The sequence below is a fragment of the Budorcas taxicolor genome, chromosome 17 (genome assembly GCF_023091745.1).
Source record: "Budorcas taxicolor isolate Tak-1 chromosome 17, Takin1.1, whole genome shotgun sequence".
Classification (NCBI taxonomy): Eukaryota; Metazoa; Chordata; class Mammalia; order Artiodactyla; family Bovidae; genus Budorcas; species Budorcas taxicolor.
Window position 1 is genome coordinate 58719774 of NC_068926.1, and position 22156 is coordinate 58741929.

At 35.0% G+C, this 22156-nt stretch overlaps 1 protein-coding gene across 4 annotated transcripts in view; it reads left to right on the forward strand.

Annotated features, from left to right (window-relative positions):
• Positions 1-22156, forward strand: part of MED13L (mediator complex subunit 13L) — a 282763-nt gene that overhangs the window by 21939 nt on the left and 238668 nt on the right. For 3 of the 4 annotated variants that reach the window (XM_052654564.1, XM_052654566.1, XM_052654565.1), the window contains exon 2: positions 10872-11109. In XM_052654564.1, the coding sequence (XP_052510524.1) occupies positions 10872-11109 (238 nt within the window). Of the gene's footprint in view, positions 1-10871; positions 11110-22156 lie in introns of those variants that run through there. The other variant, XM_052654567.1, reaches the window with a different exon arrangement.

Genomic DNA, 22156 nt, shown 5'->3' on the forward strand with positions numbered 1-22156 from the left:
GATATTTTCTAGTTTCCCTTGTGTTTTTTTTTGGCAGGAGGTGTTCCTGTGCATTATTTAGTTATTTGTGGGGGAAGGAAGCATTGGAGATACTTCATTAATTTCTAATTTAATTCTGTTCAGAGATTTCAGCTTTTGAAAATACATTGATATTTATTTTATGGCCCAGCATATGGTTTCTCTTGGTGAATGTTCCATGTGCATTTGAAAAAAAAAATGTGTAGTCTTCTGTTGAGTTGTAATGTTTTATAAGTGTCAGTTTGGTTATGTTGGTTGATAGTGTTCATGTTTTTCTACATCCTTATTGATTTTCTGTCTACTTGTTTTATCAGTTGCTGAGAGGAGGCCTGTTGAAGTCTCCAATTATAATTCTGGATTTGTCAATTCCTCCTTTTAGATATATCATATATATATATCTATATTGTAGTTCATATATTTTGAAGTTTTGTTATTAGATACCTACACATTTGGCATTTATGTCTTCTTGAAGAATTGCCATTTTTATCATTATAAAATTTCTCTCTCTAGTCCTAGTAATAGTCCTCTTGGAGTCAACTTTGCTATTAATGTATTCACTTGGTTTTCTTATAAGTTATGCTTGCCTGATACACCTTTTTATGTCATTTCACTTTTTAAGTGCTTTTCTTGTGAGCAGTATATAGTTGGGCCTTTAAATATTTTATCCACTGTGAGAATTGGTGTCTTTTAATTATATAATTATATTGATATGATTGGCTTTAAATCAGCTATTTTGGCTTTTTTCCAATCTGTTGCATCCATTTTCTTTCTTTTTTTTTGGTCTTTTTCTCCTTATTTTTGGGTTATTTTGAGTTTTGTTTTTTGTTTTGAATGAGTCCACTTTGTCTTCATTATTAGATATGCTTCTTTGTTTTAGTTTTTAAGAACTGGTTACGGGCTTAGAATATGCATCTTTAGCTTATTACAGTTTGCCTCCAGATATTGCATTTTTTCATTTATGTTAATGGAACAATATATATATACACTTTCTCCTTCTGGCCTTTGTTCTATTTTAAATTTTTCTTCTGTATCCAGTATCCAGTCCATGATCCACTAGTTTTGCAATAACAGTTAATTAGCTTTTCAGGAAATTTCAAAATGAGATACATGATTTATATTTATATATTGACTGTTTGTGGTGCTTGTTATTCTTTTGTGTAGATCTAGGTTTCCATCTGATAATTTTCCTTGTAGCAGAAGAACTTTTAAAAAACATTTATTCTAGTTACATTTATTAAAGTACAATTCCATTGGCTTCTGTTGATCTAAAAAAAAAATCAGTATTTTACCTTCATGTTTGGAAGATTTGTGCTTGATCTAGAGTTACAGGTGTGGAGATTTTTTTCTTTCAGCTTGTACTGTTGTTTTTTTTGTTTGTTTGCTTTTTAACTGTGTTGCATATGGGATCCCAGTTAACCAACCAGGGAACCCATGGGAAGAGCAGATTCTTAAGTACTGGACCACTGGGGAAGTCCCAAGTTCCATTATTTTCTGCTTGCATATTTTCTCTTGAGCAATCTGTTGTAAATATTGGTTGCTTCTGCTTATGTAATGTGTTTCTTTTTTCCCCTCTTGACAGCTTTTAAGATTTTTCTTTTTGGGGCTTCCCAGGTGGCACTAGTGGTAAAGAACCTGCCTGTCATTGCAGAAGATTTTCCTTTTTATCTCTGGTTTTCAGATGTTTAATTGTATATATTTTGATTTTCTTTTTTCTTTTGGTTTATATTGCTCTGAGTTCACTGAACTCCCTGGTTGCCTGGCACCTGTTGAATTTTGTTTAAATGTGCAACTTGGTATTTAAGAACAGCCTCAAAAGAGACCCTGTCAGATCGCTGGAGCTCTTTTTCTGCATAAACTCTCTTTTCTGGTGATCTACTTTAATATATTCCAGTTACCTTAGACTTCATAGGACCTGCTTCATTGGTTTTCTTTACCTCAGAGATTCTACCTTTGTGTTGTCTGCCATCTAGTATCTGAAAACAGTTTCTTTTTTTAATTTTTTGGACTGGTTTTCTGATTGTTTATGGTGGGAGGATAATTCTGGTGCTTCTTATTTATATTTTAAGTGTCATGTTTGTCTGTGTATATTATCCTAGTTTAGGGATGAGCAGGCTTTTTCTTAGAGAACCAGAGAGTTCATTACTTGAGCAGCGTGGTTGTACTGTGGAAGTAGCCATAGATGATACGTGGTGTGGTTGTGTACTAATAAAACTTAATTTACAAAATAAGTGGCCTACCTGCAGGCCCTGGTTGGCTACCCCCTGAGCTACTTGACTGAGATACAAATGATATTAGAGTTACGGAGTCTTAAGCTTGAGAGGGAGGAATCTTTGAGATACATATTTCATGTTCGAAAGGAACCTTATAAATCATATTGTTTAACCAGCTCTTTGATGTTTGAAGCCATACCTAGTATTGACCAGCTTCTTGCTAACCCCCCATATCTATGATTCTCAGGGATGCCAGTCAGGGCCGTTTTCTTCAGTGACCTCTTATTGTTGTTTTAGTTTTTTCCATTTGATTGTCTGGTACCACTTGGGTCAGTTCTGAGCAAATTGAATTCATCTTTCCTGCATCAGTCTTCTGTATGACTAAAGATTTTTCAAATTTCTTCATCCTCTTAACTTCATTCAACTTAATTCAGCTGTGGGTTTATCTTCTTTTTGCTATTGATTCGATTGAAAGAATTCGAACGTGAAGCCATATAACTTCTAGCCATATGACATGTTTAGATTTCCTCATCCTACATCTGTTAATTTGTTGCACCTTATCCAGATTTTTCTCAAACTAAGGAGCTAGGAGTTGAAAGCAGGATTGACTAGTGACTCTTATAATCTGCTATGTAGGATCTAGATACTATACTTTTATCAATGTAGCTTAGGATGGCAGTAACTTTTAAAATAGTTACTTCACATTGTTTGTGTTTAGGTCATTGTCAAATAAAACACCCCTTTCCACTCATGCTACACTCCATTTTAAAAATCTTTATATTTTTGAATTAGTGTTGGTAAACTGAGGGCTAGGAGGAAAGTTACAGTTGAGAGAAAACGTTATTATGAGTCAGCAAAGGTATGTATGTGTTAGAAAGCATGTTTGACATACAACTTATTGTATGGAGGGAGTTACCGTACTGCGTTTCTCGCAACATGAAAATACCATGTAGATGAGAGTCAGATGTGAGGCCCAGTGCCCTGATGTGCTCCTTGCCTCTGTGGAGGTGATCCCTGGCAAACCTCTCCTCTTGGAGCAGGAAGAGTTTGAGCAGAGCTAGATGGGAGGGAGCATGCAGCTGGAAGCATGTCTCTGCCCACCCAGAGTTTTAATAGTCTAAAAATGGAGAGAAGAAACAGATAACAACAGTTATCTTAACACCCAGTAAAATAAGTTTTTGGCTTTGCAACACAATTTATGGGATATTAAGTTGTTCTTAAGCTTAAGAATTTGCCTAGAATCAGTCTGTAAAAATGTAGAAGTGAGTTCTCAAAATTAGTTTTAACTTTTTATATGTATTAAATATTTTTGCTACATTTTGATTAGTGTTTTTTTAAATTTTAGAACAGAATTGTGCTCTGACATAGTTGAAGAATCAAGTAGTTCTGTAAGGTTTTTGTTGTTCTTTTAACTGCACCACACTGCTTGTTAGGTCTTAGTTCCCCAACCAGGATTTGAACCTGGGTCTGACAGTGATAACAGTAAGTCCTAACCACTGGATCTCCAGAGAATTCCCAGGTTTAGTGAATAGCATTCCCTTACTACTGGCCCCTATTTTACTCTCTCCAGAGACATACGTGTTCATCTACTTTTGTTCATTATCTTAATTTTTAAATGTTTCTAAATACTGTTTATAATTACTTTCAGGTTTTAAAATTCTGAACCTTCCACTGTTGAAAATCAAGATTTAGCTTATTCTCTCTCCCTCCTACTAAGCAAATATGCCTTTTCCATCCTTCCATTTCACCAAAATAGTTGTATTGTAATTTTGGTTAGCTCAGTATTCAGTGTTAACATTCACTTGATTATGTTAATATATGGCAGAGCCATTGAGTAAACTCTGATTACTTTTTCTTTTCTGTGTAACTGGAAGATGGTAATTATCTGGGTTTTGTTTGCTTGGTTTTCGACTGTTTACTTTTCTATGTATTTTTGACTTAATTCATCACCAAACCTTTTGCCTATTATTTGAATCTCCGTTTAAAAGACTTTCGAATATCTGGTGTTCTGTCGGTTCCAGATTCGTGACAGGGTCTTCCCTGGAGCCATCTGACCTCTTATAATCTAGATTGGTTGCCCTCTAACTGGTGCACAGTTCACAACCTGGGATCATCTGATTATTGCCTGTAATCCTGGGGCTTCGTTTGCTCTCTCCCATGTTGAATCTGTTTCCTAAATCTCATGGCTGCTGCTGCTAAGTCGCTTCAGTCGTGTCCGACTCTGTGGGACCCCATAGACAGCAGCCCACCAGGCTCCCCTGTCCCTGGGAGTCTCCAGGCAAGAACACTGGAGTGGGTTGCCATTTCCTTCTCCAATAAATCTCATGGCTACTTAGGGTTTATTTCCTCCTTTTCATGGAGTATGCCTCCAGTAGCTTCCTAAGAAAGGATACCTTTTATTTTTTTAAAATACACATTGCATATTCTAAAATGTATTCTGCTTTTACACTTCATAGATAATTTAGATTGGCATAGATGTTTAGTTTGGAATAATTTTTTTTTTTAGAATTTTGGAGATACTACACCATTGCTTTTTAGCTTCTAGTGTTACTGTTGAGAAGTCAGAAATCCTTCTGATTCCTGACCCCTTTTTACTATATGGGAGCTTTGAGGCGCTTCTCTTTGTCTGCAGTGTGTTGAAAGTTTACAGTGATATGCTTTCTGTGAGTCCCTTTCAGTCTGGAAATTTGCATTCTTCCTTTGTCCCCACCCTTACCTCTTCACCCCTCAGAATTTTCATGAATCATTGTATTGGTCATTTCCTCTTTTTCATTTTCTGTGTTTTCCCTTTCTGAAAGCTCTTTTATTTGGTTTTGAACTTCCTGGGCTGATCCTCTAGTTTTATCTCCCCCCACCCTCCTATTTTTATTTATTTATTCATTTTTATTTGCTTTACTTTCTGGGAGAAACTTTATCTTCCAGCCCTTCTCTGCATGTTTTATCATTTCTGGCATCATTGTTTTAAAGTTTCTAAAAGCCCTTTTAGTTCTTTGGTAATGATATGCATAAGTTAAATGCAAATTCTGCACCATTTATTTAAACTACTTGAGCATCCACAGATTTTGACAGTTTGTGGAGTGTCCTGGAACCAAATCCCCCATGGATACTGAGGGATGACTGTAGCTGTGTTTATCATTCTTTATAAATTGGGTTGTAGCTTTGCTTTCTCCACAGCCCAGATTCAGTTTTCTTAGGTATTATAAGGCTCCTGACCTCTTGAGCATTGGCTTCTTACCTTTAAAAATCTGGATGCTCTCATCTCTGCTACCTACTATTGTGATTTTATGATTTAAGGGAACAAAACAAAGAAACAAAGAAACAAACTTCTTTACTGGGTGTTTTGAGGGATTTAAGAGCGAGCAAAAGCAGATGTGTGTGTTTGTTCTGCCATCTTTACCTGGAGCTGATTAGTTATGTTTTAACAGACGTTTTCTATTATCCTAACTTTTTTCTTTCCTTTGACTCAGTTGAGAGGTGACTTAATATGTTTGTTAGCTGTATTTTTCTGATCTGCTAGGGTAGTAACTCTATCACAGGAGGAAGTGGTGTGAGGCAGACTTGATATTTCCTCATGTACTCACGTTAGTCCCAAATGATCACATCTGCCTTTTCTACAGATCATCCTAGAATCCTGCCAAGGATTGATATTAAGCTGCTTGTTCTGTAGTTTGAGATATCTTTATTTCAACTATTTCTTGAAAATTCAAATGTCTCTAATGAGGGTCAATTTCATTTAGAAGTCGCCTTTGTGAGTGGGATGTAATTAGCTTGGGTCAGGAGACGTGAGCTCTTTATAGTATCTAGGTCAACCATATCACCTTACAGGTCGGGAAGCCAAGGTGCCCTGAGATGGAGATCTCCTGATACCATTTAGGTAAATAGTTGAAAAACTAGTACTAGAGCCTCGGTCTCCTGACCTGCAGCCAGTGTTCTTTCCATAATATACCTAGGGTTCATTCTTATCAAGTTACATTAGTTTTACTCCATTCCATGGCCTCTGAATACAGTTTTTAACTTTGGAGAGCCACTTTGCAAGTATTGATGTATGCTGGTCTCACAAGGGATCTGATTGCAGTGGGTCAGTGCAAATAAGTGACCTTCAGTGGGAAAATTTATCAGCTCACTTCTTACATTAGTACCTAAAGAGTAGAATGTTAAGAAGCAATATAAATGTTCTTTAAATACGTTCATGTCATAAGAAAATGCATTTATCCTGACTCTGTTGCAGTTTAGTTAGAACATTCTGAATTGAGCTGCTGTTTTGGCTAGAAGAGTCTCTTCTGGTTAAGTTCAGTTCCCCAAGGACCTTGACTACTACCTATGCAGCTGATACTAGCCATTGCTGAGAAAACTTCCCTCCAGTCTGTTACTATTAGAGTAGTTATTTTCTTGGTTAGTTATACATACCCTAAGAATTAGCTTGTGTGGTTATGGTCTTACAGTGGTAACATGTACATGAAGGAGTATGTAATTATCTGAGTGAAATTAATCTCTTCTCTTTATGGGATGGTGTAGTGAGCAGTCTTATACTAGTTTTCTTAATAACTCAGGAAGAGTGAAGAAAGATTCATGAACTTTCTTAAATTAGAAAGTATGGCCATGAGAGCTTGTCATTGCTAAATTGAGTTGATGACAGTTTCTTTGTACTATTTTATAATCCTCTAAGGCTTCTTGTTACAATTAGCCCTATGAAACATCATGGCAGAGTAGAAAGAGTTTATGCTTTAAGTTCAGTTATGTTTCGGATTTGCCAATTGCTACCTGTGTGGTTATGGAAGAGTTATTTAATTTTTCTGACTACTAATTTCTTTAGCTGTTGGCCAAGATTAGAAATTACATATGAAAGCTTCATATGTAGAAATTACATATGAAGCCTATTAGGGTGCCTCATATTAGAAATTCTGTGTGAAGACCCTGTTGTGGTGCCTGGTATTAAGTAGGTGATGAATAAAAATACTATTTATACCTTTGATTCTATATTTTTAAAGCTATATAATCTTAAGCTTAGGGCTTCCTTGGTGGCTCAGTGGTAAAGAATCCACCTGCCAATGCAGGAGATGCAGGTTTGATCCCTGGGGCGGGAAGATCCCCTGGAGAAGGAAATAGCAACCCACAGCAGTACGCAACCCACAGCAGTACTCTTGCCTAGAAAATTCTGTTGACAGAGAAGCCTGGTGGGCTATAGTCCATGGGGTCACAAGAGTTGGACACGACTTAGCGACTGAACAATAACAATCTTAGGTATAAATATGGATTGTTTATCTTTGACAGTGAGAAATAGTTGCATTTTGGGGATAATTTGCATCTAGAAACATTTTAAAGGATTGCCTCAAGAATATTGAGTCTTGGAGATATGAGAAATTGGGTCAGAAATTGTCAGAAATTGGGTCAACAGACCTTTGTGTAATTGATTTTTAACTATAAACATGATCATGGCATATAAGAACATATTTTAATAGTGTAATTGAATATATATCCATGATAAAATTTTTTTCATGGACAAAATGTTTCAATCATTTTTCCTCTTAGCAAATACTAATTCAAAATGTAAAGCTAGATCTTTGAGCATTCATTTTATACTCAGATATATGTTAGGCTTTAATGGTGTTTCATTGTTATATTTTCCAGTGAAGATTGGTATAGTGATGTTTAGCTTTAAGGTAAAGGGATAAATTGTTTCAAAATGACTGGACATTTTTAGTACTTCTGGCTGAATTAGTTATAAAGAGATTAAGTTTGTAGCTTTGAAGTAATGTCACTTGCATTTGTATTATGTCACTTGCTGGAACAGCCCCATAAAGACAGAGAGCAGGTGGCAGCGGCTCTCTTTTACCACTGAGACCATAGAAGCACTGATAGGAAGTTAGTGGACGTGCTGGGATTAGGAAGCCCTTCTCCTGAAGCAAAGCCAAATAGTTTTGTCTGCTGAGCGATATTGGATGTTACAGGTGAAAGTATTCTTGTGAGTAGATTGCGGTTCATAGATTTTCTTGGGAACTGACTCACCTGATGTTTAAATAGCTGATATATTTAAATTTTCTCCTTTTAAATACGGTTAGTGTAAACATTAGTGTTAGTCTGTCAGTTGTGTCTGACTCTCTGTGACCCCATGGACTGTTGAGTGGTTCACATTCATTGGTATATTTTCATTCCCCGCCTTACCTCCCTCTCCCCTTCACTTCCTCAGGATCCTTGGGCGTAGAATGCTTGTTTATGTGATGAAAGAGAAGTTAGTCTTCTAGTGGGAAGAATCTGCCTGCAGTGCAGGAGATGCAGGTTCAGTCACTGTGTTGGGAAGATCCCCTGGAAGAGGAAATTTTCGGCAACCCCCAAATCCCATGGACAGGGGAGCCTGGCTGGCTACAGCCCATGGGGTCACAGAGTTGGACACGACTGAGTGATTGAACAAGTCTTCTACTTTTCTGATTTCAGTTGCTCCCACTTAGTCTTTTTATTTAGATACCTTCTATGATACATATTTAAAACTTGATCTTAGGCTTTCTGATTAAGACATAAACAGATACATACATATTGCTTTTATTTGAAGAAACAAATCTATGTGATAGAAAACACACCTAAAGGGAAGCAGTACAGCTGTGCCAGTAAGATAGCAGTATCCTTTATATTTTTGGCCCTGTGCCAGGCACTGTCCTAAGCGCTGCCTGTGTATACTAACTCATTGAATCAATTCTGAATACCATTATTCTCATTTTACTTGTAAGGGAACTGAGAGACCAAGATTAAATGATTTGCTCTGGGTACTTCTACCTCCAGCTAATAAGTACAGAGCTGGACGTCAAACCCAGGAAAACTGGCTCCAATCAGATCAAATACATGATAATGATTTCTCTAAGTGGAATGAGGACTACCAGTTAGTACAAGGACATACCATTTTATTAAACTGATAGGAATTTTTAAAAATAGGCCATTGGGGAGGAGGTTATTTGTGTTGATGAGACTACTGGAAAGCATATGGTAGCATCCTTTTGTGAGTTTGCCAAAGACTAAAATATTTGTAGTCTTTGGTAATTCCGCATCAAACAATCTCTCCTAAGGAAATAATTGAGGAAAATAATGTTCAAGGATGTTCGCCAATTATAATAGTGAGAAAAATGAAGACTGTCCAGTTATTGAATAAATTGTTTTCTCCAAGCAGTGAATAGTATGAAAATATTAATTATTTTTGAATGGTAATTAGTAATATAAAAAATATTTATAGTAAATGAAAAAGGATTTGAAAAAATGTTTATGCATAGAAAAACAGGAAAGTATGATGCTGATAATTATTTCTCATATGATAATGGAAAATAATTATTTCTTGTGTGATTAGTTTACTTTTTTGTTTGAACCTTTTCCTTGGCCAGGTATATTTAGTTGGAGGAAAACCCAAGTGGTCCAAAGAGAAAGCCTAAATGATGCCAATACCAGGTTTTACTGAGAATTTTCATTAAAGATGAGATTTCCGCATCTCATACTGTGAAAGGAAAAATTAGTGAACTTCAGACAGTTCTAGTTTGGATGTTTGTCTTTTTGGAATCTTTTTTTTTTTGTGAAGCTTTTTTGGGGATTGAAGAAAACTGATAATTTTTTCTTGGAGATGTTTGTTATAGTGATTGTTTTAGGACTTCAGCTTGTTTTAGTTATGTTAGTTGAAGTAACAGTTATTTTTCTCACCTGTGGTACTTGTTTTTTGAAAAGCAACTTCTTGACAAAAATTACTAACTTGGTGGTTGGGAGTGGTGTGAGGAAGGGGAATATGAGTGAGTAAGGGTTAAATGCAAGGGATACATGGACTCTTTGGTACAGTTATGTTATGAATAAGTTTTACTATCAGTTTTGAATACATAGTTGTAGCTCCTAGTCAAGTAAGGAATTCAACTTTTGTTTGTGTTGAAACATCCCTGAAACTTAGTTCTTTTTAAACCTAATACTTAAGAAATTTTAGAATACAAATTCACAAGACCGATCAAAGATAGAGGATCTGCTCTCAGCTGAGTTAAAGTTACTGTGTTTTAAAATGTGTTTAGAAAACAAAAGACCGAAGTACACTAGGGAATTGTTATAGAAGGAAAGCTTTTCTGTATGCCACACACTAAATAGCAGGAATAAATTGCCGATAACATTCCATTAGTTTATTAGCAGGTTATTTTGGCTTTCATAATGAAGTACTATGTTACTGCATTGTATTTCTCCAATTAAAAAAGATTTAAACTAGAGTTTCTGGATGGGATGAAATTGAGGAAATTCTTTCAAAGAAATTATTTCAGTTCTACAGATTCTTACTTGACTTCTAAATATAATTTATGAGTTAAATAAGGAATAATAATATAGAAAGTATTCTAAGCAATAAGTATAGGGACTTTATAGTAAATAATAGGTAAAAAATGGTTCAACAGGAAATGATTACTTTTTTGCTGTATTTTGATGTATAATATATGTAGAAATCTTGATAGGAAGAAATGAACTTTTTACCGCCTTTAAAAAAAATCAAGGATTGACAGAAATTCTTCAGTGGAAGAAATCTACGGTAATGAGGTGTACTGTAAATATTTATTTTTAGCAGATTTATTTTTCTGTATTGAAGCCTGTTTTTAGTGTTTTTATGTGAAGAAAACAGTCAAAATTGTAATTTTCTTTTTCCAGGCTGAACTCACAGGAATCAAATGGCGTAGGTACAATTTTGGAGGGCACGGGGACTGTGGACCCATAATTTCAGCCCCAGCCCAAGATGATCCAATCCTGTTAAGTTTCATCCGCTGTCTCCAAGCCAACTTGCTGTGTGTATGGCGCCGTGATGTCAAACCAGATTGCAAAGAGTTATGGATATTCTGGTGGGGAGACGAACCCAACCTAGTGGGTGTAATACATCATGAACTACAGGGTAAGTTTTGTTTTTTTTTTCTTAAAAATTATTTGCATTATATATGTTTTGAATAGTGGTATATTCTGAAAAGGTTATAAAGACTTGCTGAGAAGAAAAATCCAAGTGTTTAATGGATTTGTGTCAAAGGAACCTCCTTACTCTCACCCCTTTTCTTTCCACCCCTGTTTTATTCAGATTCTTTCCCATTCATACAGTACCTTGAGAACCACTCTATTATAGTGTCCCCTGGGTGTTTGGGTTGGAATTGAGGCTAAGATCTACTGTATTAAAATGATAGTGAAATGTGAGTTATTATCAAGTCAGTGAAATGAAAAGAATTATTATTTTTTTTTCTTTTTGGACTCTTGCTGTTATGGTTTTTGCCAGCTGAACTCTGGTGGAAAATTGTAAAGTGATAATAGGAACTTAGTGCAAGCCTTATTGGACAGAATTATGAGGTGTCATTGCATAGTATATTTGAAGAAAGATTCATGTAAAGAACCTACTCTGGTTTTGTAGCAAGTTTTCCTGTGTTTTGTTCCTGCTTTTTATGTAAGTAGGTGATTCCAGGAATTATTTGCTCTAATGCTGCCTAATGTTTAACTTCAGATTACCTCTGATATCTGGAAATTTTGAATTAATATAAGACTTTGATTTTTACCACCAATTTATAACCAGAGGAAATTTTATTGATACTCTCTGAATTTCTTATAAAAATGTTTTTACCTCTTTCCTTAAATGTTTTCATCTAGTATGCTAAAGAATTTTTCTAAATCAGGGCTAATTCTGATTTTTAGTTTGGATAGGCCATTAACTCTTTTTGACTTAGTCTCCTAGAACCAACATTTATAGTGTCTAAATCACTCTTACTAATTTGTGGTTGAAAAATTTCAGTTAGTGTTTGAAATGTTTTGTTAATACGTATATTTAATTTTTTTTATAGGAAGGAGTAAAACTAACTTTAATGTATCTGAGGATCTATTTTAAAGCATCTAAATTTCCCTAAAGGATTTCCTGCCAGCTTCTGCTTGACACCTTCCTCGCTTTTCTTTACAGCCACTTTTTTTAATCTGTGATATCTCCTGCCACAACAGCCAGAGGGCAGTAAACCACAGTGGACTAATTGAGCTGTTTACTTTATGGTCCATTTGTTCAGCTCAAACCTTTCTTCCATAGTTTTTTAGAGTATTTGGTTTATATATATAAGAATCTATTCTGGGTAAGATTGCTTACCTAGCTGGTTAGTCAGCCAAGTCTCAGAATTATATACATCTCAAAGCTATTACATGTAGTTTGCAGTGAACTCAAGGTAAAATTAGTTTTAAACATCTGGTTTCTGTTTAATCAGAGTTTTTAAAATAAGATACCTCCTAAAAGATAGCATTTATATTTATCCATTTAAATATCAAAGCATTATCTTTTTCTTCTTTCACAGTATTTTGCACATGTGGTAGAGGAATAATACAGCTTTTTTTTTTTTTCCCCGTTTCTTTCCCCTTCATTTTCCTTGATTGTTTCTGACTCAGTTTCACTCTCTTTTTCCCTGTTGATCCTTTATGTTTTAACTTTTTGGTCTGGTCTTTACTGTTAGCAACACAAATAATCATTTTATAATGAAGATGAAACCAAACCCAACTGTTATTTAGGCTTATTTAGTTGATGTATAAAGTTATTTATCCATACCAAAAAGGCACATGGTCAGTGTTTTTAGAAATAACTTACTAAGTTACTGTGTTATTTCTCATGGATTTTGTTACTGTGTTAATGAAAAGATGTAGCCTGTTTGAATATTTTATAGTTGCTATAGATTGCCTATGTACATTTGTTCATGTTTTAAGTGGTTTTTTGTGGTAAATATTTAAGATTAAATTCTTTTAGATCATTTTATAAATTACAGAAATATTACACTTTAATTAGAAAATTAGGAAAACAGAACTGCCAAAGGAAGAGAACAAAAAACCAAGAATCCTGAAGTCTAAAGCAGAGTTTTAATGTTTGGTGTTTCTATGTATAAATGAAAGTGGTATCATACTGTTTTGTAACTCAGCCCTTTTCACTTAACGGTGTCTTATGAATGTTTTTGCCTGAGAATGATTGCCTTTTAATTTTCTTCCCTATTGAGTTTGAAAACAGTGTAAACTGTTTATTTTTTGGTATGTCACCAGGGAAGTATTAGAGTGATGAAACAATCATAACTTTGTTAAGTACATCTACTCTTTTTAATATATTGAATGTGTGAAAGTTATTAGATCAAGGCAAATGATCTTTTCTGTAGGTAAAAGTGGTTGCAAAGAGTAGTTTCATGTTTCAACTAATATTAGGAAATATATGAAACTTAATTAGAAAAATGAGTGACATAAAGACTGCTTTGTTTCAAGTGAGGGAGAATATTACCTGTAGAGCAATCATGGAAAAAGGATACCAGGGGAGTATTGTAATGGTAGTCACACACATTTAGGATACTTGCAGTCTGTTTCATTCTCTAATATGTGTAAGAATGATTCCATTTTGGCTAAAATAAATTTTGTCAGGATCCTTTAATATTAAGATAATGGTACCATTATTTGTAGCATTCTCTTTTTTTAAGGGACATTTTACTGTCCTTTAAAATGCTTTTTAGTTATGTTATTAGGCATTTACCTTTGTTTTTACAGTTTAGCCCAAATAGCATTCTACGAAGAAATGTCACAAAGCATTGTATTTAAATATGTGCAGAAGGAGAACAATCCTATAGGATACACATAGTTTTATGTTACATTTTTTGCTCAAATGCTTAAAATACCTATGAAATAGTCTATAAGAAGACTAAGACACGTTTCCAACTGGTCCCTGTCACTTGGATAAACAGTTTTGGGCTCTTGTTTAGGGAGTTGTTTATATTGTATAGCATAGTGGTTCAGAGGCTTGGGTTTGAATCCCTGCTTGTTGACTTGCTTGCTCTGTATCTTTGGTCTAGTTATTTACCTTATTTGTGCTTCAGTTTCCTCACTCTAAACTGGGTTACAAGAATAAAAAAAGTTTAAGTACTTAGAACAGCACAGAGAACAAGCTAATCTAGAATTGTAACTACTGCTGCTACTGCAGTACCAGCAGTTAACTCAGACATTAAAATGAAAACATTTTGGCAGTTGATCTGTGTGGTATAACATTCACTATTTGCTGATGTTTGTCAAATACTAGCTTTTTAAAGTATACTTTTAGATTGAAGTAATCATTTTTGAGTTTGTTAATGTCGATAACTAAGAATAGTAAACTATTAGAGAACAGTGAAGATGTTCCTCCTCATAGGAAATTTGTCTAGTTAGAGTCTGTAAACAGAATTTCATAACAAACCTTAAATTATGTTATAAAGAGGTCAGAACTTTAAGATTTGACTCTGTTGGATCCCTGTAATGTAGATTTGTAACTTTACTGCCTTCTCCACATAGAGGTATTGAAGGACACTGGCTGAATACTGAATATACAAGTATTTCCTTCTTTGTGTCCATCTCTAAGTACCTGTATCAACAGGTCCAATTATAAGGCTTTGAAATCTCTACCCTTGATAAATTATAGTCTGAAAAGGGTATAAGACAGGCACACAAATATGTATAATGCAGGGAACACTGTAAGTATATAAGAGAAATGTAGTAGATTGACTGTTTTCCACATTAGCAAACATTCAATTCCAGATGTGTGCTGTGCTGAGTCGCTCAGTCGTGTCCAACTCTTTGCGACCGCATGGATTGTAGCCCACCAGGCTCTGTCCATGGGATTCTCCAGGCAAGAATACTGGAGTGGGTTGCCATGTCCTTCCTCCTCCAGGGGATCTTCCCAGCTGAGGGATTGAAATTGAACCCAGGTATCCTGCATTGCAGGCGGATTCTTTACCGTCTGAGCCACCAGGGAGGCCCTCAATTCTAGGACTAATGTGTAAATAAGGGTTCTATAAAGTTTTCACAAGAACACTGTAAGTCCTAGTGAGAAACCTTCTTGGTTTCTGGTCTGTTTATTCAGTCTCTATTAGGCAAGAGCTGTGATCAGCCCTAGATGTGTAAAAACGAATCCTCATCTTTAAGGAGCTCACAGTCTTACTGGGGAAGCAGCTAAATGAGTCCATAATGATGATACAGTGGAGTAAGCTGCAAATGTTTAAGTTAGGGATCTCGCAGAAGTAGCAGATGCAACCTCAGGGAAAGAGAATAGGGAGATAGGGCTGAAGCCCAGAGGCCGTGAGGCTTGCAGTGTCTCACAGGATACATCTGTTACATAGGTTGCAATGGAATTTGCCCTAGTCAGAGAAAGTAGCCGCTATACATGGGCCTTCGGGCAGTGAATGAACTGTGGAAGAGGCAGGCTTGCCCAGAACGTGGAATATGAGTGAGATAGTTGGGGGAAACAAAAAGTGGGAAGGTGGGCCATAGTGTGGAGTTCACTGAAGCAAGGACTTAATCTGATAGATTTTGAGAAATTGTTAAAGGTTTCTGATCAAGAAAGACATAATTAGAAAGATTATATATAAGATACTGAATATGAGCAGGAAGACCATAATATTGTAATATATTATTTTATTCTGAATTGAGTTATTAAATGTTTTTAGTTTAGGATACAGATTTAAGTTAAAAAATACCTATGACTATGTACTGAACTTTATATTGATAGTTTTTGCCAATTTTATTTTATTATAACTTGCCTGTTTTTGCTTGCCTAAATTTTTTCCCACATTTTTCAATTTGATTTTTAGAGAATAATATATTATGCTAAATTGACTTCTTATCTACCAAACAGAATCATTTTATAAACACAATTGTTTGGTCATTTCATTGCCTGTTAGTCAGTAATGGGAAAGACATGCAATCTTTGAGTCCCAAAATCGTACAAAGAACAAGCACAGACTTCTAGGGATTGGAGATGGCTTGACCCAAAGAACTGGTCCAGAAGAAGTATCTTACACAGATTAGCTGTAATGTGCTTAATAACGTTCATTGAATGAATGAATGAAAAACCTCTTAAATAATTCTAACATAGCGTGGTTTATCCTTTCAGAAGGTTGATTTATAATAAATACACTTGAAAGTTTGAATTATTTGGTAATCTGAGAAGATCGAAACCTAGTTAAGGCATTATTATTTCTGTTTTTGATTCTCAGTGAGGTGTAAATATCCAGTGTAAAGATGCCCTCCTACTTTTGTAACTGTTAAGTTTGGGGCTAAACTTTGAGACTGTGATTGTTATTTTCCCCTATAACTTTTCACTCTGGCTTGAGGAAGAACCTGACTTTGAGCCTGTTTAAAAACAGAAGACTTCTTGAATCATCTGCTTTTACAAAAGCAGTTAAAAGTTCAAATGAAGGTTGTTCTGAAGTCATAAGAAAGATGGGGTCAGGCAGAGGAGAGAAGAAAAGATGAAAAACATTCAAGAGCTCACAAAGGCAAATTATGATGATCAAGCCAAACTCTGAAAATTAATAGCCACTTATTGCTTAGAATATTAAAAAGAGAAGTGTTGGCATTGAATTTTCATAAAATCATAGACAATGAAGTATGTCTACACAGGAATGTATTACCACATATGTGTATCTTAACAGTGTGAATTGTCAGTTGGGTTTTGGAGATTTCTGATTATCTTTGACTAAATGAAATGAATTTTAGTCAACATTGTAAATGGATTTATTCTCAGTTGCAATGAAAAAGAATTGCTTTCTCTGAACGTAGTGACAGCTTTACATATAAAATTAATAGGAATGAAATTAGGTAAAACTTCATTTAGTTTGAAAATTTCTTCTAAAGAAATTTCTTCTGATCCCTGACATTCCATTCTGTTTTTATATCTGTTTTGTCATTATTGATAGTTCATTTGTGATTCATTAAAATTAATCTCTGGCTAGATTGAAAAAGCTTTTTTTCACATTGTTTGCGTTTATTTATTCTTCAAGTAAATAAATCTGATTTTGAAAACAAGTGAATTATACCATTTTACAGCATTCTAGATTTCTAATATTAATATTTTATGTATCAACATTTATATGGAGATTTCATTACATGGCATTAATAATTCTTGAGATTGTTAACTCAGTGTATCTGAAAAGTAAATGTTACTTTAATTTTTATATTTGCTTTTACTTTGTGGAGGATAATAGAAAAATACATTTATGTTTCAAAAGAAGCTAACACTTTGATGGAAAGCATGAACCGAGTGGTAAATGGTAGCTAGTTCTGAGTAGTTGTAAAGTAAGTATTCCTTGTTTTCACTGTGTTTTGTTTTGAAAGAATTAGCTTGCTAAAACACTATAAAATAGTAATAGTTTTCACTGTATGATTATATAAGCGCTTCTAGTGTGTAATTACTGAAATATTAGATTTAATAGAAAATTATACATTTTATTCTTAGAGAAAGTAAAATACTTATTAAGACTTTGGTAAGCAGTAAATTTATATGGTAAAATGATGGTTAAGATTTCAGAATTCTTTCATATGAAGAATAGGAAAAGATCTAATGGATTAGATAGAATTATTAAGCTAAATGTGCTTGAAATTGAGAGAATAAGCTGAAGTCTAATTTTTGAATGTAAATAAAATCGATGTGTTACCACAGGCAACTTACTGAACCATGTAATTAGTTTTTTCTATGAAAAATGAGACATTTATATAGAGATTGTAGTGAAATAGCATGTAAAGGACTTATGTTCTAATGATATGAAAATTAAACAGTTGGTAAGAAAAATTACACTTTAAAGATGGTTGCTTTAGGGAAAAGTTAAATCATTTGATTTGCAGGGTATGTGTGTTGGGTGTGGAGATTTATGTTTTGGTAAGTATGTATAAGCATTATATATAAAATTACCTACTCTATAAAGTAAACCTGAATAAAACTCCGTAGTAATGAGGTGTTCAAGTCACCACCACAAGTAAGGTTGCAAATTAACCTAAAAGTAGGTAAACTTTCTTGGTGTATTCCAGCTTTTGTTTTTTTTCTTTTTGCTTGAGATGTAAGTAGTTTTAGTGATGAACACAGTTTAAAATCTTGTTCTATTTTAATAGAGTACTTTTAAGATTTAAAATAGGGTTCCTATGCATTAAAGTACTATAAAGATTTCTTTTTCCAGTAAAGCAGTTTCTTTATCTCTTGTTCAGAGAGGTTGATCTAAGAAATTAAAATGTGCTAAATTGGAGAAAAAGTTAATTTAAAGGCCTAATTAATTCAAGAAAAAATATGTATTTGGAGGTTAAAATTGAGTGATGTAGATATAAAATTACACATTAGAGAACAAAACACTTTTTGCTACACAATTTACAAGCAAATCCTTTGCTGACATATTCAGTCAGTCTTACTGTTTGAAGTGTTTTATATAGAAGATAAAATTGGAAGTCTCTAAAATAAAACTAGGTTTTTTAAAGGAAGGAAGAAAGTGGGGCTGAATCTTGGTGGTTCATCATTGAAAGGACTCCTTGAGTGTCCTGTCCCATTCATTCATTTAAGTTAGCATACCCATAGGGAAATGGATGCTTATAAAAGTCCATGACTTAGTCATATCACTAGTTGTAATGGAACTCAAATCCATACTTTATACCTTTTAAAATTAAAACCATTGTTGTCTCTAAAGCTATATGTAACATAAACTGTGTGATTTACTCATTTTATAGAGTAATTTAGTTCTACCATAGCATTTAAAATAAACTGTTAAGAGTTCTATTATCTATGTATCTAATAAAATCTATTTTCTGAACTTACAGAAAGAGCACTGACTTGCTTAATTCTGGACATAGGGCTTATGTTTTTTTGACTTTATTTATTAGTATTTTTAAAGATTAAATTGAATTTGTATCTTATATTGGAATATAGTTAATTTGCAGTGTTTCAGATGAACAGCAAAATGATTCAGTTAGGAGCTAAAATTTTTTGTTCTGTATAAAAAATGTTTTAATGGCAGAAATAACACATAGTATATGCTTCTTTCCTCCCTCCTCCCAAAAGATCTCAAAGGTTTAGAAATGTTTTAAGCATTAGAGAATTATGAAATTGGATTCTGTTGCTTTAAATATTTCATGCCTAAAATTGTCCTGATGCTACCTGAGGAGTTTTTCATTGAGTATCATTATGGCCAGTAAGTGTTCAGTAATTCTCTTTACTGCTTCATCTGGGTACATATTTTTGTACAATTTCCCACAAGTACTGGGCCACATACCTATTTCTTATAAACCTAACACTGATTAAATGTACTCTTGGTATAGTTGCATCTCGTTTTGATCCTGGCTCTGTTGTACTGTGATTTGTCTGTGACTTCAACAGAATAAGCATTATCCTCTGAGGCCCACTTAGGATTGAGCCTAAAGGCCTTCTGCAGTAGCCACATGATCATACAGTTAGGTTTTTTTTTTTTTTTTTTGTGCTGTGATAGTGTACCTGAATATGAGCCAGTTGCCAGGCTGTTGTGGTAGAATAATACCTGTGGTTTGCAGTTGATCATGCAGCAAAACTGCCTTGACTTAAAACATACTAAATATTAAGGTTAAAAATTGGATAGAGTGCTTTTGTGTTGAAAAGGATTGTGTGTATACAGTGGTAAGTTGAAAGGTAGCACATTCACAGATTTGTCATGAAAAACCCCTTCCTCATATTTAATATAATGTTATATGCAAAATATATTTCATTAAAACATTACCTTTATTTATGGCTTTACCAGCCTTAGGGGGAGGTAAGACTTAATGCTAATCTTCTTGAAGGCTTATTCTATGCCTTCAGTTGGAAATAAGTAAATATTTGTAGAGTGACTGCCTAAAGAAGGAAAGTGTGAACATCATCAAGAGGAGGTCTCTTCATTAAGATTATTTTTTCACTGGTAATCTTGGGCTTGTTTAAATGTAAGCAGCTTTGATGTTTGCTATTTATAAAAGGGCAGATTATTCACATTGAAATATATTTAGTCTAAAGGAGAAAAATTTAGATACTGTCAGTTCAGTTTTAGGCAGTATATTTTTAACTTATTTTAAAAGTACCCTAGCAGATACTAATAATGGAAAGGGCGCCTGCCTTGGCACCCTTGGAAGTTTAGGATGCAACTCAGTTTAGGAAGGAAGTAACATTTGTTGGCAGTGACTTTTATGGAGACATTTATCGGCCGTTTCTTGGTTTCATGAAGAGTATAACAAGGAGGAGCCCGTGATTCCAGTAGCACATCTGGGGTTGGAACACATACCCGGTTGCTATAGAAAAGGTTTCATTAATCAGAATCAGATTGCCAGAGCCCTTAAACCCATTCTTAATAAGCATAAGCCATTGGTAGCTCAGATGGTAAAGAATCCGCCTGCAGTGTGGGAGACCTGGATTCGATCTTTGGGTAGGGAAGATCCCTTGGAGAAGGGACTGGCTACCCACTCCAGTTTTCTGGCCTGGAGAATCCCGATTGACAGAGGAGCCTGGTGGGCTATAGTCCATAGGCTCACAAAGAGTTGGACACGACTGAGTGACTTACACTTTTTCAAAGGAAATTTTACCAATAAAAGGGTTAAATGACTGAAATGAAGCACTCTCTGTGATTAGTCCTGATATCACACAGATATCAGTGTGATGTGCAGAATGGTTGGGCAATGAGGTAGAATATACTTGGGCAAGAACATCTTCCTCGGATGTCCTGGAATACTGATTCAGCTTGTTTGCCCCCATGTTTCAATTTATAGTATTTTGTAACAGCAGTAAAATAATGTACAAAAGGATGTTTTAAAAGCATCCTTTCAGCTTTGTAAAGTATTATTGCTCTTTAATGATCTTTAATATTTAGAGTTACCACCATGTATGTAGCCAGCAGATATTTATTGAGTCTGGATTATTTTAGGTGCTGTGCAGAATGCAAAATGAATCAGAAACATACTGTGTTCTTCAGAAAGAAACACTCTTAACAGGGAGCACAACACATGTACCTAGAGCATTACTGCAAATGTCCTGAGAGGAACACACACAGTCTTACTGGAGTTATTTGGAAAGAGGCAGCACTTTGAGGAACAATTGATTCTTAAGCTGAACTTTAAAGAGTGGGTAGAATTTGGTTATTTGTATATGACTGTCACGGCAAGAACATTTCAGGTATATGAAATTGCACGTGCAAAGATAGAGTAGGAAAGTTTGCAGTATCTGTGGGGAAAGAGTTAAAGATAAGTTGATTGAAACTGCATGGTTGTGCCTGATGGTGATGGAGCTTAAATACTAGGCTGAGGAGTTTGGACTTAATAGGTAGTTGGGTGCCGGGGTCCTGCCCCAGTGGATCCAGGGTAATTTGAAGGGGAGACAGAGTAGGCGAGGAAAAACTTACTTATTTAGAAATACAAAAAGAGATTAAGAGGAAATAGTATAGTAGGAAAATTAGTGGAGAAAAGAGGCTGAATAACTTGGTTTACGTGGAAAACTAATAAAGTTCCAGACAAGGAACTTGCACCGTCTACGTTAGGCCACTGGCGCTCACTTGAATAGCGGAGGGTGCCCCGCTTTGGGCTCCCTCTCATGTGGGTCTTAGAAGCCAGGGCAAGTAAGTAGACCCCAGATGGGAATTCAGCCTGAAAAGGAGAGGCAGGGAGAGGGAGAAAGAGAGAGACAGAGAGAGAGATTTGACACGGGGGAAACCAGTCTTTCAGTGACTGGCCCATCCTCTATTGTCCGGAAAGGCCTTTTATACTTTTGATTGTACATAGAGATCAATGGATAATACAAAATTATGCAGCGTCAGCAGCCCTGACTCTTATCGAGACCAGGCTTTCTCTCTGCATACCTAGTTGTATACACAAGTCTTAGGTGATTTACATCATCTTCTGGCCAGAGGGCCAATTAACATTTTACGGCCCTTTTCTGATAAGGGTCTGTCAACCAGAAGACTTATTTGGCTTAATAGTGTTGTTCTTTTCCAAAGTCTGGTGCCACTCTCAGAAAGCACTAAATAAAGTTACATTCTTACATAGCAAGGACACAACAGTTTATAACAATGAAAGAAGTATAGTGATTTATAACAAAGAGAAAAGTAATTAACTCAAGTCTAGTGTTGCTAACATCAAAACTACTATATTCCTATTTCTGCATCCCGTTTACATTGATTAATATC